The 20,972-nt window shown below is 35.6% G+C and overlaps 1 protein-coding gene across 7 annotated transcripts in view; it reads right to left on the minus strand.

Moving 5' to 3' along the window:
- The window catches only part of ANKRD17 (ankyrin repeat domain 17), a 163,049-nt gene that overhangs the window by 2,316 nt on the left and 139,761 nt on the right, over window positions 1–20,972 (minus strand). For all 7 annotated transcript variants that reach the window (XM_060654891.3, XM_060654890.3, XM_060654887.3 and 4 more), the window contains 6 exons: window positions 19,245–19,692; window positions 18,606–18,761; window positions 16,754–16,903; window positions 13,783–15,419; window positions 8,918–9,115; window positions 203–451 (listed from right to left, as the gene is read on the minus strand). In XM_060654891.3, coding sequence (XP_060510874.2) covers window positions 203–451; window positions 8,918–9,115; window positions 13,783–15,419; window positions 16,754–16,903; window positions 18,606–18,761; window positions 19,245–19,692 — 2,838 coding nt within the window. The remainder of the gene's footprint in view (window positions 1–202; window positions 452–8,917; window positions 9,116–13,782; window positions 15,420–16,753; window positions 16,904–18,605; window positions 18,762–19,244; window positions 19,693–20,972) is intronic.

Below are 20,972 nucleotides of genomic sequence, written 5' to 3' on the forward strand. Positions count from 1 at the left end.
CAATTTCCAGAATGCAATGATAAATTCAATGGGAGATCACATGGGAATAAAAAAATGGCGTGAACTCTTAAAATTGATTAGTCAAAACGAAGAGATATGAACACAGATCTTTTAAGAATGACTGTAAAAGTTACATATTACTTATGATATTTTAGTTAAATGCATAAACTTAATTTCTAGTAGGCAGAATAGCAGGTCTTACCTTGATTGCCACCAATCCCTTCAAAAGACCAGATTCCACTATGCCCTACTGATGTAGATAAATTACTCCCAATAACAGATGGAGCTGAAGTTCCAGTTTGCCTGATACGTGCAGAACGTTCAGTCCCAATAGGGACTGGAACTTTTCTGTCCTGAGAGACGTTGCTGGGCTTTTCTGACCCTAAAGGTACTGATGATGGGGCAGGCGAAGGTGCACGAACTCCAGAGGATACTGACTGTGCAGGAGAATCTAGAGAAAAGATATTTTGAAATAGTATACATGTCATCTATAGAGTATACATGTAATTTTGTAAAATCAAATCTTAAATCCTGAAGACACCATAAGTATGTGTTCTCTGAGGAAAATGAAGCATGAAAATAGTGCTAGAAAATTATGTATACTGAAATTTGGTTAAGGTCCAGGACTTTGCAATAATTTTTAAAAATTTGATTCACAACTTTTCCATTTAGTTACATGACAGAATGTAAAGACGTCCAACTACACATGTGATATAACCCATTAAACTAATTAATATTTAAATAAATTAATGTTTGACATTGAGTAAAATAAACACCAGAGCAATAAGAAGACAATGTTTAAAGTAAAAAAGGTGAACAACACCAAAACAGAGGTGGGGAAAATCATGCCTGTATTGGCAATTTCCAAACTGCACTCTTTGAGAACACGTCTCCATTGGTATACAATGACAAAAACAAAGGGATTCAGGTATCCAACAAATTTGGAAAATCTAACATAAAAAAATTAGTTTCTTTCAATCAGGACTTCAAGAAACCTTAACATGCTAATAAAATTCCAACAGAAAGCTATGCCTCATTGCCCAACTTTGTTTTATTGTATTACATGGTATTCCACAGAGCAAGCTTTCTGAAATGACAATTTAAGCTTTATGTATCAAAACAAGGTGAGTTCTTAATATAGTCAATGTGGGAGTATTCTTTAGTGATTCAATCTCTTCATGTACTACAGAGAAGAAAAAAATAAGAAAACCAAAACTTTGTATCTTGTGAAAAGTTTAAGTATCAAGCACACTTAAATTTAAAGAGGGTATAAATGGTGGAGCTTGAAGCTTAAAAGTTTAAACAGTTACCTGCCTGCCTATCTACAATTTACTCATAACTGCCTGACTGTATGCCCTAGAGATAGTCATTTAATACTATTTTTCCATTTAACCATCTTTTTAACATTTACGTTTTCCGTGTGTGTGTGTGTGTGTGTGTGTGTGTGTGTGTGTGTGTGTGTGTCTATATTCCTCCAAAAGGATTCGGGTAGCTAATAAATTTGCAAAATCAATCAATCCATCTATCTATCTACATACAAATACACATACCCAAAAGCATATTGCTTCTACTTCCCAAGCTATGAGAATCTGGAGGACAAAGAAAATTCAGTGATATTATTAGCCTAAATATGCTTAAAAATGATTTGCTATACATATTTTAGAATCATATAGACTTGGAAAGTACTATACTGTGGAGATCAATGTTGTCTTACTAGTGCTTACAGAGGTCCACTTAGGCTAAATCAATAGTACCACCTCTCTCAATGAGTTGTGGTGATATTATTAACCAAAAAAAAAAAAAAAAAAAAAGAAAAGAATGTGAAAGTACCTTATAAATTGTAATTTATTATAAAGATATAGATAATGGGAAACAAAAACATGAAACATCTGAGCTTATCTGTAAAAGTAAATCAAGAAAACTTTTACCATTTAATAAAAAATTAAAATATATCTCCTGTGGGGGCAGCACCTGGGTGGCTCAGTCAGTTGAGCATCCGACTTTGGCTCAGGTCATGATCTCCCGGTTTGTTAGTTCAAGCTCCACATCGGGCTCTCTGCTGACAGTGCGGAACCTGCTTTGGATCCTCTGTCTCTCTCTCTTTCTGCCCCCTCCCTGCTCACGCTCTCTCTCTCAAAAGTAAATAAAACATTACAAATATATATATATGTGGTCATGGATCCATTAGCATTTCTTGACAGCATTACTTTTAACAAATTGTAACAAAATAGAAAAGCCAACTATGTGTCTTTGAAGCAACTAAAAGTATTTTAAAATTCACCTTAAAATTACACTGGTATAAGAGGGAATTCTAAGAAGATGGAGGTTCAGCAAGCAGCAAGTTTTGATTCTTCCCAAATCCTTCCATAAAACAATCTACCAAGTAAACAAAGCCAAAAACCCATGGATAACATCTATTACAAACCTAACAAAGTATCCAAATGAACTGAATAATACAAGTGAATGGGACAAATCACCAACAGCTACAACAAGACCTCTGTGTTGTCAGCATCTGTGTGAAAAGAAGCAATTCTCCAGACCTAAGAACAGAATAGGAGAACAACAAAACAGTCAAAGGTAGTCAGAGGAAAAGCAGAAAAGGCCAATCAGAACAGCAGGTGAAAGTGGGATACTTCTGCCTATGCTGGGTAACTACAAGAGATTTACAATAAAGTCTGAAGAAGTCAGAGCAATAGTGGCCCTATGAACTCTCAAAAGTATCTGCTGAAATCTCATTCCAGAATAAAGCGCCACACAGATAGGAAACTTCTGGGAACAGATTCCAAATTGAGCAGGAAAGAGACAACAGAGCAAATCAAACACAAGATCACTTAAGAGAAGGCAGAGGTGAGGGTGGTGGGAGGGTAAGGATAACAAAGCCAGGAAATATAATGAAGTACAAGGCCATATTTGCGCATACTTACCTAAAAGACAAAATTCTAGAGCTTTTAAGCTAGAAAAGATATCTGATCCACTTACCCTTTCTAAATATTCAGGAAAACTCATTTCATTTAAAAATGTAAAACAGAATAGAACTGAAGCCAAATTCCATACAAAGCTATTTATGTGAACTAACAGAGATATGAACCCATAACATCTTACAGACAATAAAAACATGCCAGAAAGAAAGCTCTAATATTCCAAAGGTGTATCAGAAAGAAAGCTGTATTCTAAAATTCTAATGTGGGCTAAGAGAAATGCAAGAAAAACATATGAAAAACAGCATAATTCAGTAAAGCTGGAAACAATGACAAAACTCGGGAAAGTATTGGAAATAAGAGAATATTCCAGAAGGTGTAAACACAAGGGATAAAGTTTTAGGTTTTGTTTTTTAAACTATGTACCAAAAGGGCATAATTACATACCTGAGAAAAATCAACCCATTATAACTAAGGTCAAGACAAAGTCAAAGGTAGTAGGCAGGCAAGAAGGATGGATGGATGGAATGATGGACAAATGAGTTCTACCTCTCCTAGAATCACCCCTAGAAACCTGCCCAATCCTCAGTGTTAGATCTAGTCTCTCTTTCCTTTCCTGAATCCTTCCGAAAACAAAAGCAAAACAAAGCAAAATAACAGCAACCCTCCATGTTCTGTTTAAATGGACAGAATAATGAGGCCTGCCTGCTGACTTGCCCCATTTAAGAAATCTGTCCTCTCCACAGATTCTGCCAATCTCATAGCCATATTTTTATCAGATGACTGTTTACTGCTTCCTCCCTGCAGGCTTACTGGACTAATGATGGCATGTGAGTGAAGAATGATCCATTTCAGGCTTGGAGAACCTTCTTTAGAAAAAGAATATAAAATTACAAACACAAAACTAGGTATATGGCTTTGGCAGGGTCCCTTGGCAAATAAGGTACCCTGAAGCTTAAACTTCATTGGCTTCGTGGTAAATCCATTTCGGTTTTGAAATGACAACAGGTCCTGAAAGAGCAAAGTGACTTACACATTTAAAAAAAAAAAAATGTTCCTTCAAGAAAATTACTCTGTTTCTTCATGCTTCTGTTCAGTGTTTACTGAACTACCATTGATAATGAGATTAATGTGGCTGGTCATGACTAGCTTACAAAAATGTTTTTAAAGGGGAAAGAAAACAGAATAGAAAACACCAGCATGCAACATACATTGTAAGGATAACAACTATTTTGTAAATATATTATTTCAACCACACACACACACGTATATTGTGTCACAGTGTAAAATTAGTTTCTTCCTTTCAAAATTATGTTTTACTGCTTTTTGATCTGACAACAGTTTTATAAGACTGAATGTCAACACGGTCCATTGACTAAATTTGCCAAGGACTGAAATGCACAGACTAGAGCCAGTGATCAGTACCAGTGCATGAGCTGACTGAGTGTTGGTAAAACAGATCTTAGTAGTTTGAGTGGAATAAGGGCTCAGGTGATCTCTACCTAGCCTTTATATGCAGAAGGTTCTTGGGTATCACCAATCTATTATTCTGGGGCCTCAAGAAAGGGTTCTTTGCTTTCTAACAAAAAATTTACAGAAGGGTCTTGTGTCCACCACATCCCAACTTAACTTGCCAGGTCCTAATATCTGGTGTCCTAAAGGAGAGGGAGTGAGAAGATGTATAGACTACATGGAGAAATATGACAGAACCTGTTCACATAAAACCAGACAAATACATTATGAAAAATAAGTCACATGCTTCTGTGGTTAGTTCTACAAAAGCATCCAGAACAGCAACTTTTAAAAGTATGTAGATAAATACTGAAAACAAAATCTTGAAAGACTAGAAGAAATGAAAATACAAAATTACATTCCTATGAACAGATTAACAAAGTAAATGGTCATTAAAAAATAACAGTATTAAGATCTATACTAAGTGAAGAAAGTGCAGACTGGTTAAAAATTCAGTATTAGAGGTAAAAGTGAGAGTCTTGCCTGAATCACTTTAATGGTTGCAAAACAATGACTCAAATCATAACTCCCACATGTATGAGTTGTCGTTATACTGTAAGGAAGAGAGTTCCCATGTAAAATTTTAATTTCTTAAAAAAAAAAACCAATTAAATTAAATTCTAAAATCTTATTCATAATCATTATGAACTTATGGATTCTTATTTTATCCCATGAGCTGCCATTATTCATTATGGTAGTCAAATTTTCCTGAATTTGGCCAGTGGGAGTCCCTTTAGTAAAGCCGCTTCCTGTGTGTTGCCATGTCCCCATCATTTTAAACAATTACTAACACCAGAAGACTTTGCAGGCTCCCCTTATGCTTTCTCTCCCCCAACTCTAGAATCAGCTAAGAAAGCCTAGTTTCTGGGGCACCTGGGTGTTTCAGTCCTCTGAGCATCCGACTCTTGATTTCAACTCAGGCATTATCCCAGAGTCATGGGATCAAGCCCCATGTCGGGCTCTGCACTGAGCATGGAGTCTACTCAAGATTCTCTCTCTCTCCCTTCCTCTGGCCCCCTCCCCCAATTGTGCTCATGCGCTCCCTCTCTTAAAAAAAAAAAAAAAAAAAGGCATAGTTTCTTTCAGTGGACAAAAATATTTAACAGATAGATAGAAACACTGGATGTGCTCACTGCTATTAAAGATTAATTGTTTTTAGGCCCTTTCAGTAGATAGCGCTAGAGGGAAAATTGCAATTTTATATGATTCACTCCAATATATAGATAATTGAAAAATCATGAGTTCACAGTGATCCTCTAATTCTAATCCAATTCCATAGGGTTCTTCCTTGCCTTACCCCATTTTACACCTCTCTTTTCTCACAGTGAGGACCATGCATCCCAGCATCATCAATATACTTATTAACCCAATCCTATAATAAACCCCATAATTTTAGAACTGCTTATCCGTAACATTATAAAAATCACATGTCCTAAGCAGAATTGAAGATTTGTCTGAAATCTCGTTGTCTTTAGAGTGAAGGGTATATAAAGTACTATGTTCACAAGTTTTTTGAATTGTTCTATTTTTTTTTTAATTTTTTATGCTCATTTATTTTTGAGAGAGAGACAGAACATGAGCAGGGAAGGGGCAGAGAAAGAAGAAGACAGAGAATCTCAAGCAGTCTCTGCGCTGACAGCGCAGAGCCCAACGCAGGCCTTGATCCCATGAACTGTGAATCGCAAATCATGACTTGAGCTGAAATCAAGAGCTGGACACCCACTGAGTGAGTCACCTAGGCTCCCCTGGATTATTTTTTTAGTAGGTTTATGTTAATAATTTGCAATACAGATAAGTTTGTTTCTATTTATGTTCAATTTTAGCATTTTTCCTTCAACAAAGTTGGGTGTGGTGTTTTTGGAATTTATAAACATTAACATCATTTCAAAAGTAAAATTTTTATATTACTCAGACAAGTGCTACTTCTTCCCCCGTTCCCTTATAATCTGCCTGAAAGGATGATGAGGAATAAGAACACAGTCTCACAGAAACTCTACACAGATTACGTACTAATTACAAAGGGAAAAATTCTAATTTGACAGTACAGAAACCTAGTATTCATGATCTTAACAAAATGATTCAAAGTTAACAGTGCCAATAATGGCACAAACTTAACATTTTATATTTTCTAATGCAATATACTGAGATAAGGAAACAACATTGACTACATACTAAAATTCCTGTCAAAAACACTTAGCCTAAATTTAATCATGAAGAAATATCAGAAAAACAAATGAAGGGGAATTTTATCATCAACTGACCTGTACTCTTCAAAATGTCTTTCTTTGGAAGACAAAGAAAGACTGAGGGAACAGTTCCAGAATATTTCACACTAAAAAGACATGGAATTCAATGTAATCTGTGATCTTGATTTGAATCTTGGATGAGAGGAAATAATATTTATTATTTAAACTATATAATTTAAACTATATAATTATTATTATTTATAATTATAATATTTATAATTACTAGATGTTATTGGGACACCTAGTAAATGTAAATATGGACTATGTATTAGCTAATACTGTCCAACATAAAATTTGCTGAATTTGCTAATTGTACCATAGTTGTAGCAGAGAATATTCTTATTTTTAAGAAATATAATCCTTTAGAGTATTCAGGGGAAAATAGCTTGATACCTGCAACTAACTCTAAAATGGTTCAGAAAAAAAATTCTATACACCTACACACCCAGAAAATGAAAGAATGTGGCAACATGTTAACAACTGGTGAATCTGAGAAAAATATATAAGGGTTCTTTGTACTATGCTTACAAGTTTAAAATTATTTTAAGATAGACCTGAGAGACATTGTCTAATGTAATACATTTACCCTGAGTGATTCATGGTTTGAAGGGAAAAAAAAATGTATAAAAAATGTTTTAGGGCAATTGGGGATATCTGAATAGGAAGTACGTATGACGTGACATTACTAATATTAACGTTTATTTGATAATGGTATTGTGGCTGTGTAAGAAAATGTCCTTATTTTTAAGATGGACACTAAAGTTTTTAGGTCACAAGTGTCATATCTAAACCTTACTTTCAAATGTTTCAACAATAAAAAACTGGAGATTACATAAAATGGAGCAAAATGTTTAAAAAATTGGTAATTTTAAGGAGTTAACAATTGAAAGGAATATGGATGCTTCTTAAAGTATTCTTTCAATTTTTCTGTAAGTTTGAAAATTTCTGAAACTTTTAGAAAATTAAAAAAAAATTTTGTAATGTTTATTTCTGAGAGAGAGAGAGAGAGAGAGCAAGAGAGCGCACGAGCAGGGGAGGGGCAGAAAGAGAGGGAGACACAGAATCCGAAGCAGGATCCAGGCTCTGAGCTGTCAGCACAGAGCTCAATGCAGGGCTCGAACTCGCGAACTGCGAGATCATGACCTGAGCTGAGGTCGGATGCCCAACCGACTAAGCCATTCAGGCACCCCTGAAACTTTTTGAAACTTCAAAAAATGTTGGAATGCATCAATGAAAACAATTTTAATAGCTTCAGTGATATTCTGTATCAATCAGCAATGTATTAGAAAACTTAACCTATACTGGTTGCATTGTTACAAAAAGCACAATGTTTTTTCAACCAAAACAAAAATCAAATAAACATTAAAACCAAACCAAAAAACAAAAAATAAAAAAAAAAAAAACAATGAAAAGCCCACACAGTGAAACAAACTATAGGGCAAAACAACCTATCATACTTTCTGAATTTCATCACAAAATCCCTGAATCTATTTCCTAAATAAATATTAATAAGTATGTTTTTATTATGCATAAAAACAGTCTCTGCTTCTGAGAACCCATTCTAAAGATTAGCTACCAAAAATTTCAGAATAATACGCACATGAGCAGGGAAGGGGCAGAGAGGAGAGAGAAAGAGAGAGAAGATCCTAAATCCACCCCAAGCTAACAGCATAGAGCCCGACGTGAGGCTCGATGCCACAAACTGTGAGATCATGACCTGAGCAAAAATCAACTGATTGACCCACCCAGGCACCTACCCTTCAGGTTAACCCTTTTCAAGGAGCAGTCATGTTGCAATTTTAACTCCTTTTCTCCCAATTCCTATTTTTTCATGAACATGAAAATCAAAAATTATCCAACACACACACACAAATATGAATCACCTATATGTAGACATCTTAAGGAATATGTTTATTCCTATGATGGTTTAGTTTCAGCTCAACATAGAAGACACTGATCCAGATCTGTTATATATTTAGGCATAAAAATTAATGTTCAGAGGAGTATAAGAAAAAACTAAGCAGGTGAAATCACTCAAAAATTATAATGTATTTCAGACTTTTTAATCATTTGCTATTTATAAAAATGTTTGTTCCTCTGTTCCCATTTCATTAGTCTTGATATATTCAAGACTTGTTCACAGCTCGTAAGTCATCTTTTGTCTTTGCCCACTTAAAACCTCTTGCTCTTAAGGAAACATATACAAACTCTTCTTATGGAATTATAATGTATAATACTCACCATTCGATGCTGATGAACATGGAGTCAACAAACTAAGTGGGGAAAAATGTTGTCTGTTAAAGTTAGCAGCTGCGGGTGCTCCTCCAAGGGGTGCCCCAGGTCCATACATTTGACCTCCTGAAAGGTTTGAGGCAAAGTTTCCCAAATGTGTAGAAGAAGGTGTTACAGAACCATATGGCGAGTCCATGTTGACAATACCTGAAAGACAGAAGATAATTTATAATAGTTACCTATAGGAGAAAAAAATTAAAAAAAAAAAACTAAATTAAAATTAGGAGACCTCTAAAATACCCCCAAATATTTTAGATTTCTCCTTGCTATTTCTTCCAGTCCATTGACTCATTTTCCCTTCTATAAAGAGAACTATAAAAAAGGAACAATTATCAAGGAAAATTATTTTTATATTTAATTTTAATATATGATACTTTAATTATAGAATACATGTAGATTTAATATCAACATTGGAATTTCAACTGGCCTAATGGCCAAGGAATTACATAAAAACTTATCTTTAAAAAACTCAGGAGGGAGAGAGGGATGACTAGGCAAAGCAGAGACTATTTCTATGACACTGAAAAAATTCTGTATGATACTATACTGATGGATACATGTCATCAAACATTTGTTCAAACCCACAGAATGTAGAACACCAAAAGTGAACCGTAATGAAAACCATAGACTTTGATAAGGATGTGTTGATAGAGGTTCATCAATTCTAACAAATACACAACTCTGGTCAGGGATACTGATAATGGAAGAGGCTCTGCCTGCTGGGGGCAGGAGATATGTGGGAAATTCTGTACTTTCCTCTCAATTTTCTTTATGCTTTTCTGTGAACCTAAAAGTGCTATTTAAAAAATAAAGTCTAGGAGCTAAGGTTCCCAGCAGCTGGCTCTGGAGAGCATGGGGTCCTGCAGAGTAAAGATTTAAATCCCAAGGTCATGGCAAAACATCTGAAGTTCATTGCCAGGACTGTGATGGTACAGGAAGGAAATGTGGAAGGTACCCACAGGACCTTAAACAGAATCCTCACCATGGATGGGCTCATTGAGGACATTAAGCGATGGCGGCGGTACTATGAAAAGCCTTGTCGCCGATGACAGAGGGAAAGCTATGAAACCTGCCAGTGGATCTACAACATGGAAATGACTCGCAAGATCAACTTCTTGATGTGAAAGAACAGGTAGATCAGTGGCAGTGCTGTTGAGGCCTATCCACCTGTATCCTTCTATCTCAAACCCCATTTTTTCTTACCTTTTTTATAATAAACTCAATCATGTATATGCAAAAAAAAAAAAAAGTCTAAAAAAACTATAGGGGGGAGAAAAACATAGCTATACTTCTAGAATGGACAGATCTGATGATCAGCATCTTAACTAAGTGGCCATCCTTTCTATAGCTAATAGTGAAACAATCTTCAGTGAATGCCTCCTGATGTAATACAGTGTGAGGTTCAAAACATCACCCATTTGAAGTTCCTGCCAAATGTCTGACTTGAATGTAATCATGGACTAAGGAAACAGATGAATCTAATCAATCATGGACTAAGGAAACAGATGAATCTAATCTAAAATGTGGGACATTCTTCAGAACAACTGGACTCTTCAAAGGATTCATGTCAAGAAAAACAAAGGAAGGTAGTGAGATTTTAGACTGGGGGAGACCACAGAAACATGGCAGCCAAAAGCAATGTGTGAACCTTGACTGAATCTTGGATGAAAAGAAAAAAAAAAAGAAACAAACAAAGAAACACACAGGCACAATAGTTATATATGGGAGGATGGTACTACATATTGGTTGGTATTGTCTAATTAATGTTAATTCTCTTGAGTGTGGTATTTGTGGTAGAACTGTGAAGGCAAACATGCCTGTTTTGCTGACCTGAATTGAGTAGTATTCCCAACAGACTCTCAAATTAAACTTCATGCTAACTTTGGCTCTAATCAACTATACACCCCCCAAAACCTCAGTTCCTTTATAGAGCTGGCCTTTTTTTCCTACCCTTCCACAAAAATAAGAATTTGTTTCCTTTTTCTCTAAATCTTAATTTTAGTCTTTCTCAACACACTACCTAGAATTCACCTTGTTTTGAAAAGTGAAGTATTTTCAATAAATTCCAACTATCATAAATATGAAATATAAAAACATTTCCAATGCATTGGCATATGATGATCTTTTAATTCTAACATTTCAGTACTCAAGAGAAATTGTATTATTTTGTAAGTACACATAAATACTTCCATCAGTCCCCAGCAAAGAAACATTTACTGACCATGTTCATTACATTGTATTCACATGTCCTAGGAATAGGTAAAAATTACATCCAGTTCCCATTAAATTTAGAAATTTTTAGTCCCTTCAATAACACAGATCAGGTTAGCAACATTTCTGCAAAAGGCTGAATAGTAAATATTTTCAGGCTATCATTAAAGCATGAAAGTAGCTATAACACAATATGTAAATGAATGGGCATGGCTGTGTTCCAATAAAACTTTACTTATGAACACTGAAATTCAAATTCCTATTTTTTTGTGCCACACAATATTATTTAAAAAATATTTTTAATCATTAAAAAAATCTTACACTATTATTAAATCTCAATTTTAAAACGTAACAAATGTAAAAATAGGCAGCGGGCCATTTTTGGCCCATGGACAATAGTTTGTCTATCTCTGGTATGGCTTATCTTTAATTACTTGAAATGTTCACATCAAAATACATAGCTCTAGAGGCAACTTGGTATCCCAAACTGGACAATGCAACAGAAAAAGAACATTATTGGAAAAACCGGTGAAATCTGAATAAAGTCTGTAGTCAATTGTACTATACCAATATTAACTTCTTAGTTTTAAAAAATAAAGGATTATATAAAATATTTATACTAGGGGAAGATGGGTAATTACAGAAGAATTCTTCTATAAATTTAAAACATTTCAAAGTAAAAAGTTAAAAAAAAAAGCAATCACTCACAACTAGGAGATCTTTCTTTAAGTTCTCTATAAATACCAGCATCATATTAAATGATAATAGAGCTTTCCAAGAAAACATATATTTGATATTGTACTTTCTATTACAGTAGCCACTAGCCATATGTGCTTATTAAATATTGAAATAAGGCCAGCTTAGAGTCACAATGAAAAACAGTATGGAGACTGCACAAAAAATTAAAAATAGAACTGCTATATATAAACCAGCAATTCCACTTCTGGAAATATAGCAAAGGAAACAAAATCATTAACTCAAAAAGGTATCTGCATTCCCATGTTCACAGAAGCATTATTACAATAGCCAAGACATGGAAACAACCAAGGTGTCCATCAACAGATGAATGGATAAAGATGTCGTGGGTGCACATGCATACATATGTGCGCGTGCATGCGCGCGCACAGACACACACACACACACACACACACACACACACACACACACAGAAATATTATTCAGCCATAAAAAGGAAGGAAATCCTGCCATTGCAACAACATGGATGGACCTGGAGGGAATTACAGTAATTGAAGTCAGACAGAGAAAGGCAAATACTGTATGATCTCAATATGTGGAATCTAAAAACAAACAAATGCATAGAAAAAGATCAGATTTGTGGTTACCAGAGGTGGGAGAAAGGGGAACGGGAGGAAGGTGATGAAAAGGTATTTATAGGATAAATGAGTACCATAAGGATGTAATGTACAACATGATGACTATAGTTAACACTGCCGCAGGATATATATGAAAGTTGTTAAGAGAGTAAAATCCTAAGAGGAAAAAAAAAAATCACAAGGAAAAATAATTTTTTCCCTCTTTTTTATTGTATCTATATGATGATGGATGCTAATTAAACTTATTACAGTAATCGTTTCACAATATAAGTCAAATCATTATGCTGTACACCTTAAACCTACACAGTGATGTATGTCAGTTTTATACAGTTTTCAATAAACGGCTAGTTTGACCAAGAGGAATTTCTAATTTTATTCAATTTTAATTTGAAGAGCACATACGATTAGGAGCTACCTTATTAAAACTATGTGGCTCTGTATTTTTCTCATTATTTTTTTTATTTTCTTTTTTTTATATTTATTTATTTTTGAGAAAGAGACAGAGCATGAGTGGGGGAGGGACAGAGAGAGAGGGAGGGAGACACAGAATCTGAAACAGACTCCAGGCTCCGAGCTGTCAGCACAGAGCTGGACGCATGGATGGTGAGATCATGACCTGAGCCAAAGTGAGACGCTCAACTGACTGAACCACCCAGATGCCCCTGTTTTTCTCATTATTTTAAAAACAAAAAAGACAGAAATGAAATCAAATTTTAAAAAGCTTTATTACTTTTTGAAATAAACCTTTTTTAATTTTAATTTATTAAAACAAAAAAGACTGCTTTATTTTGAGAGAGAAAAATATATCTGACGAAGAAATTTATCTGTGGGAAATTCAAGATAAAGTCCACTGTGGCTTCTAAAAAGACTTTTTTGAAAAACGTCATACTTGGAGCACCTGTGTGGCTCAGTCGGTTGAGCGTCCTACTCTTGGTGTCAGCTCAGGTCATAATCTCACGGTTTTGTGGGTTCGAGCCCCGCGCTGCCAGCATAGAGCCTGCCTGGAATTCATTCTCTCTCTCTCTGCCCCTTCCCCACTTGCGCTGTTTCTGTCTCTCTCAAAATAAATAAAAAAACTTAAAAAAAAATAATTAAAATATAAAAACCCATACTCAACACATCTAATACTCAAAACAGCATTTAAGTGAACTAAATACAACAATCTCTATCTGGCCCATTCATGGAATAAAAATATTAGAAAATGACCAAGAGTTTTCCTATCACTTGTATAAAGGAACAGCTGCAGAATGTTGGAAAATACAAACTCACCTGAGGGACTTGGAGCAGGTCTCTGTAATGGTGGTCTAAAACCTGGAGCTTTGGAAGTATCAGACTGATGTAAAGGATCTGAATTTGGCAAATATGAGGATTTTCCTGATAGCATAGATTCTGGCGTTGACTGAGATGAAACAACAGATCCTCCCCAGAAGGCATGAGCAGAAGTAGGGCTGTTTTCAAACAATGTGCTAAAGGGCCCAAATGGTAAGGGGGCACTGAAATTGGGAGCAATAGGCTTATTTGCTGGATGTACTGAATTCTGACAAGCACTTTGTGTACTTAAGGTTGAAGGTAGCTGGACAGAAGAGGGAACACTGTGAGGTCTTTTAATGTGATTGACACTTAGGACTGCAACAGATGAACTCTGCACTGGAGCTGGATTCTTGTGAGGGGCCGTTGTGCCATGAGAGGGTGGTCTAATAGCAGGGGTTTCCATTTTAGGAGCAGGCTGGGAGCATCCCATTTGTGTCTGAGGCATAGGGTAAGTCACTGGGGCAGTAGAAGGCACCGCCACTGGAGCAGAACTTGTTGTTGCTAAAGGAGGAACAGTCATTCTAACTTCCGGGGGAGGAACCTGAGACTGCTGAAGAGGTGGTCTTGGCTCCTGAGAAACAGATCCCGGAGGTTGTTGCTGAGTAGAATGAACTGATGAACTCCCAGAAGAACTGCTGCTGTTTGAAAGTCTACTGTTTGCTGTTTCTACTACTGGTGGACTACCTGCTTCCTGTTCAGAGGAAGATGCCCCTTTATTTGGAGATGCTGTTCCACAATCCAAAGGGCTGTTTCTAGAAACCCCTCCTGACTGGGCTGGTGGTGATGGGGAAGATGGGGATGATACTGGGTAGTGTTCTTTGGCAGTAGGCATAGGATATGTGGCATTTGTGGGTGCAGTGCTGTTGTTGCTTGCTGTGGTTGTGACTGTTGTGGTGGTGGCATTGGATGTCTTCACAACTGTGACAAAAAGCTGCCTTCTGACAGAAGGTGAACTTGGACTGCCATTTGTAGATGTACCAGGCACCGTTGAAGCTGATGAACTGGTTGTAGTTGTTGGACTTGAAGTTAAAGAACCTGCTGAATTCACCTGAGAACCACTGCTATTCTGATTGCTATGGCGAGGCACCATGTGAGGCTTAGGCGAGTTAGTAGCTCTGGCAGGGCTCAAAGGCCTGACAGGAAAAGGACCCCAAGTGGATTGAGCTGGTGGAAAAGTACCTCCAAAGTGGGTCATGGGCAACCTTGGTGGACGGATCTGCTGGAAAGTCTGAGCAGCAAGCAAAGCATGTGCAAACTGTGGAGGAGGATATGCTAATGGAAGAGAAACTGGAAAACCAGGCCTCACATTATTCACTGGGTTCTTAATGGTTTTATGAGTAGATGCAGAAGAAATTGCAGGCACCGTGAGTGCTGTGGCAGTTTGAGATGTTGATGACAGAGCTACAGTCGTCATTTTAATTCCCATTAAGGAACTGTTAGCAGCAGTGGTGGTAGGTGCTGATGACCCTATTTTGGAATTTGCTGAGGAGCTTTTCAAACGATTCTTTGGAATAAGTTCATCAATTTCTTTGTCTGGATCCTTGATCAGAGCATTGATCAACTGAGTTGCCTGTCTTGTTGATTCAGTGCCACCCCTGTAAGTTGACCAAGAAGAAAAAGTTAGGTCCAATTTCCCCTCCTTTTTAATAGGTATAGCCTAAATTCATTTGTGTGAGTGTACACATACATACAGAGAACAAATAACAAAGGTTAGGCAGCAATTTTCTGACTATTCTTGAGGTATTCTGCAAACAGAGCAATAAACTGGCCTGGTATGCCGTTATATTTTTCAAAGGAATAGTAAACGACTTTTCAAAAATGCATTTTGCTATTGTTTCCTTAGACTAAGAAGTCATTTTCCCATCGTAAAATGCATTACAGTTAGAAAAACCACTGCATTTAAAAGCCTATGTAATCCATAACACTATAATTAAACAGTTGGTCAATGTTAAAAGCAATATAAGTAAACAAAGAACAATAACAAAAACACTGAGTAAAAAAAATAGTGTTTTATTTTAAGTCCCGGTACCTAAGATGACCCCATCTATGACCCCCACCTCTGACTAAACTCTATTAGAATGATTCTCATACTTCCTCTGAAAAGATGTCTCAGAAGGAGAGAGGAATCCTGACAGGGCCAACAATGGGCATCAGGTCAAACCCTAGTGTTAAATCTTCAGGAAAATATTTGATTGCAAGGAAAGCCTTATGGAAACCCTAAGGGGGAAATTACTCATAGAAGGTATCTGCTTCCCTCTTGTCTAGATAAAGCAGGTTGGGACTACCCACCTATCCCAGGAAAGGGAAAAACAAGATAGGAGAACAAATACAAAATAGAGATGGCTAACTGCCTCCCTTACAGGTAGACTATATAACTATCAGCTCCTAAGGGGCACCTGCCTTTCATAACCAAACTTATGATTTCTTAGAATATCCTATCTTTATTTAAAGGGGATTAAGGTACAGACATCTTCAATGTAAGACAAATACCCATTTCAGAGTTAAATCTATTACTGACCTCATAGTCTAAGGATACAACCTCAGAATAATAAATCTCAAAAGTTAATTTAAGGGCAAAAGGGAAACCTACTGCTTAAAATGGGTAAGAAACCTATTCCTTCTTAAAAAGTCTCAGAATAAAATTTTAAGAATGTTGTATGAACAGTTTATGTAAGGAAAAGATTATCTAAGCCTCTGTCACACACTCACAAAAGAAAAATTCTTTAGAGCCCTTTGAAATGTTTCACAAGAGCATATGAATTAGAGAAAAAAACTGTAAAGGTTTTCTTCTCAAACACTAATCAAATTCCCATTTAAAAAAAGTATGCTATTAAACACAAAGTTCCAGTGAAAACTCAAATGCTTGTATTTCATTAAAGTATAATGCAGTAAAACACAAAGGGAGAAAACAAAAGAGACAAAGTTTTGCCTTATGGTTATTATCCGGTCTCCTGTCTTGTCTTTCTGCTTATCAATATCTATGTGTGCACCAGTGAACTCCCGAATGGCATTAATATTACAGCCTCCTCTTCCAATCACTCTGGATATCACAGTTGATGGAACAGATACTTTCTTTGACCTGTTTAAAAGTTGCAAAGGTAAATTAAGATATATCACTAATATCAGTGGTTATGATTAAAATATTGAGAAGAGAGGATTACTAAAATACATTTCTATAAACACAGAATAGATTATTGTTGAGTTAGCCTCTTCTATCTATTCTTACTCTAGGTGATAAAAGACAACTAAGTGACAGGAGAGAGAAAAAATGTGAGAGGTCACGTAAGCAAGCGCTTTTATCATAGCTTCTCATCTCATTACCAAAGATGGTTTGGTTTTTTGACTTTCATCATTTGTTAATATCTATAAAGTACATACTATGTAGACATGCACTGTGTTAGTGCAAATACTAATGGCAAATAAGACAGACATAGGTTCCTGCCCACATAGACTGACTATGTAGATACCAAGTAGGAAAAGAACATCATGCCACGAGTGCTCCAATAAGGTATCATGAAGATACACTGGTTGGGGCACCTAATCCAGCCTAAAGAAACAAGTAACGCTTCTTGTGGGCACTTCTGGGTGTTTGACTCATTCTTTTTATTCTCTAATATGTAACTGAAAGGATGATATTAAAAATGCATTGTTACCTTGTATTATTTTAGAGGCATTAGAAGATGAGCCAACCATGCTTTATTGAAGAAGCAAATTATTTATTTAGAATGGTAGATTAGATATTAAATTAAAATGTTGTATTTTTTAAAAGGTAAGGTATGACCCCTGTACTTTTATATACATAACTAAGTTACTTAATAATTCCTTTGAAGGGAGTAATAATAAGTCAGTGATCATTACTTTCAAATTAGTTAAGAATTTCTTAGTATACCACAATATAAAATACATGGAGAAAAACTGAGTTACCATACTTTTGTATAGACATTACTCTAATGTTGTGATTTTGGGTAGTACAAAATTAGTGTGTGTACGTGAATGAGTGTGTGTGCGATGTGCATGAATGTGAGAGAGAGACAGAGACAGAGATGAAGATAGAGATGGTGGTGCGGGGAGGCTTTGGTCAAAAATATGAAAAAAAACTATACAGTGCATTGTGGGATTAATAGGAATAAGTTTGGTTCATCACAGCTCTTAGTTCAAATACTTTTACTTTAATTTTTTGTTGGAATTTGTGGGAAGTTCTTTAAAATAGGTTATCAAAGATTTACAATACATCCTCTGTGGGATCTTATGACCTTTTAGTTTCTGGGATACTGTTTTACTTGTTTAATATACATAACATTAAAAATTTCAAGCAAACTATAAACAAATATTTTAGTCCTAAAATTCTTAAAATAAAGATATCCTGTGGTTTACAAACAACAATAGTTTAAAACCAATACTTATTCATTCTTCAAATACTTACAAGTATGTAAAAGATACCACATACTGGGCTCTGAGATTACCAAGTTGAGTACTCGAAACACAATTTATCACCTTAAAGTATTTACATTAGTTTTCTACCAGACAGCAAATACCTAGGGTCAAGCAGATACTGCAATTATGTAACTTTTTAATGTAAAATCTCCTAATTTTAAAAGCATTTATATCCAATTGTTTTTCTCATCTACAGTATGGTATAGGCTATCTCTGTTGGCTAGATTCAGATTCAGCCTAGGGCCACCCGTTTCTTTGCAACCTTTGGAATAGTTGGAGGAATCTAACTGTAAGGTAAACAACATCTCACATATAAAGAATGAGAAAAACAAGGAACACTCACTCACCTTCTTACAACTTCCTTCCATCCTTCTTCCCTCTTTTGTCCACGCTTAGGACTTGCTACTGTTAACTTCCCATTTGGAGAGGAAAGGGGAGACGGACCAGATTTTGTGCAAGTAGACAGAGAATTACTGGTCACTTCATTGATAGTCTCTGACAATCTTTAACAGAGGGGGAAAAATACATTAAATACAGAATATAGAGTTTTAAATAATAGAGGCAATCTATTACATAATTTTATTCTTTTATTTTGGAGTAAATATGGTAAACAAATGAAGAACTTATTTTTCACTTTTCAATATGTAGCATAATATGAACAGACAATTTTTAAGAAGATACTATCATGAGGTCAAAATTAGCAGAGATGAATTACAGTAATAACCCCTGAGAAACCATAGTCAATACTTTTCATGGGCTAAATTTAACAACTAAAATAAAGAAGTTACATAGTAAAAATAATTTTATCTTTCATTAACACAAAACTTAAAAAATAGCTTATTCTCTATTAAAATGAAACTGTGACTTCTTTAGCACAAAGACAAACCCTTACTTTGCCAATTAATTTGCTTGCTTTACTAAAAAATTCAGCAACAAAGCATTTCATGATGATACTATAAATAATAAAAGTGAAAATTGGGACTTACTTTATTGAAGCCTTTCCAGAAACAGATTTTCTCTCCTCCTTTGGAAATGTAACCAGAACTGATGGCTGCTTCTTGCTGGTCATCGTGGTAGTCACCACAGCAGGTGAATGATTGTCACTCTTTCGGCTGCTGTTGCTGTTACTACTTTCATCACTGCAGCTGGAAATCCTCATGTTATCACTGTCCCCACTCTCGCTGGTACTGCTGCTCTTGGACTCTCCATTTACCTTCTCTGGCTGACTATATGAGATTGGTAGTGGATCATCAAATATAATCTGAACATTTTCTGGAGTAATTTTATTTTTCCTGTTTTTCCTCTTTGAACTGGTTGTGGTTATGGTATTATTTCTTTTACCATGGGAACCTGCCAAAGTTGTCCAGGTTGCAGATATACCTATGGTAGTAGTGGTTGTGGCACTTGGAGGCTCTGTCAAGACTTCAGGCTCATCTGTAAAAGTAGTAATACCAAGTTAGACAGTTCTAAGTGATTCAAAATATATTTAGCTTTTTTTTTCTTTTTTTTAATGTTTATTTACTTTTGAGAGAGAGACACAGCACGAGCCAGGGAAGGGCAGAGAGGGAGACACAGAATCCAAAGCAGGATCCAGGCTCTGAGCTGTCAACACAGAGACTGATGCGGGGCTCGAACCCGCAAACCGTGAGACCATGACCTGAGCCAAAGTTGGACGCTTAACTGACTGACCCACCAAGGAGCCCCATAGGATATATTGAGCTTTAAGCACTTGAAGAACAATAAAATCAGGAGTAACTTTGCAACTATTAGATGACAATTAGATGTAAAGTCATCAATCATTCTAGCATTCATTAGTAATGAAATAGATATGATTGATCTCCTCTCTGTGCTAAGTCCTAAACAATACATAGTAGGCAGTTATTTGGGAAATGTGAACAATTACTGTATATCACATATTATATAATTATTAAATTTCTCAGGTATAATAATGTTATTGTGGTTATATAAAATAATGTTCTTTTTCTGGGAAATACATATTCAAGTATTTAGTGATGATTCTGCATGGGGTGCCCAGTTTACATGTAATCTATTCAAAAAGAAAGGAAAAAAACAAATTGAACTAATGTGCCAAAAATATTATAAAAATCCAGGTGACATACAGGTGTTTATCATACTAATCCATAAACCTTTCTGTAGTTTGAAATTTTTCAAAATAAAAGGCTGGAGGAGAGGGAAATTACACACACACACACACACACACACACACCACACACACACACACACACTACATATACATTTGGTGGCTTACTGGCAGTGGTTTCTCCTCACAATATTTTCAATATCAAATAATCTTTTAGTTAGAATCCAGTTAAAATAACTTTCTCAGTTTGAGAAAATTCTAAATATGTTTAAGATTATCAATATTATGGAATTACACTTAATTTTGTAGGTATAATAAATGGTATTGTGATTATGTAAGCAAATGTCATCCTAGGATAAGTGTTGAAGTTTTGTAGGTACAATGTCAAGATGTTTGCAACATACATTCAGATAGCTTAGAAAAAATATATACATGTTTAGAAAGAAAAAAAATAAAGCAAATATGGTAAAATGTTTATTTTTAATATCTAGGTAGAAGGTACTCAGGTGTTCATTTTATCATTCTTTCAATTTGTAGCTCTGAAATTCTTCACAATAAAAAGCTAGGGAGAAGTCAATAAATGAAAATAGCACACAATACTTAAGGGCTAATG

Source organism: Panthera onca, chromosome B1, assembly GCF_046562875.1.
Source record: "Panthera onca isolate mPanOnc1 chromosome B1, mPanOnc1 haplotype 2, whole genome shotgun sequence".
In the NCBI taxonomy this organism is placed as follows: Eukaryota; Metazoa; Chordata; class Mammalia; order Carnivora; family Felidae; genus Panthera; species Panthera onca.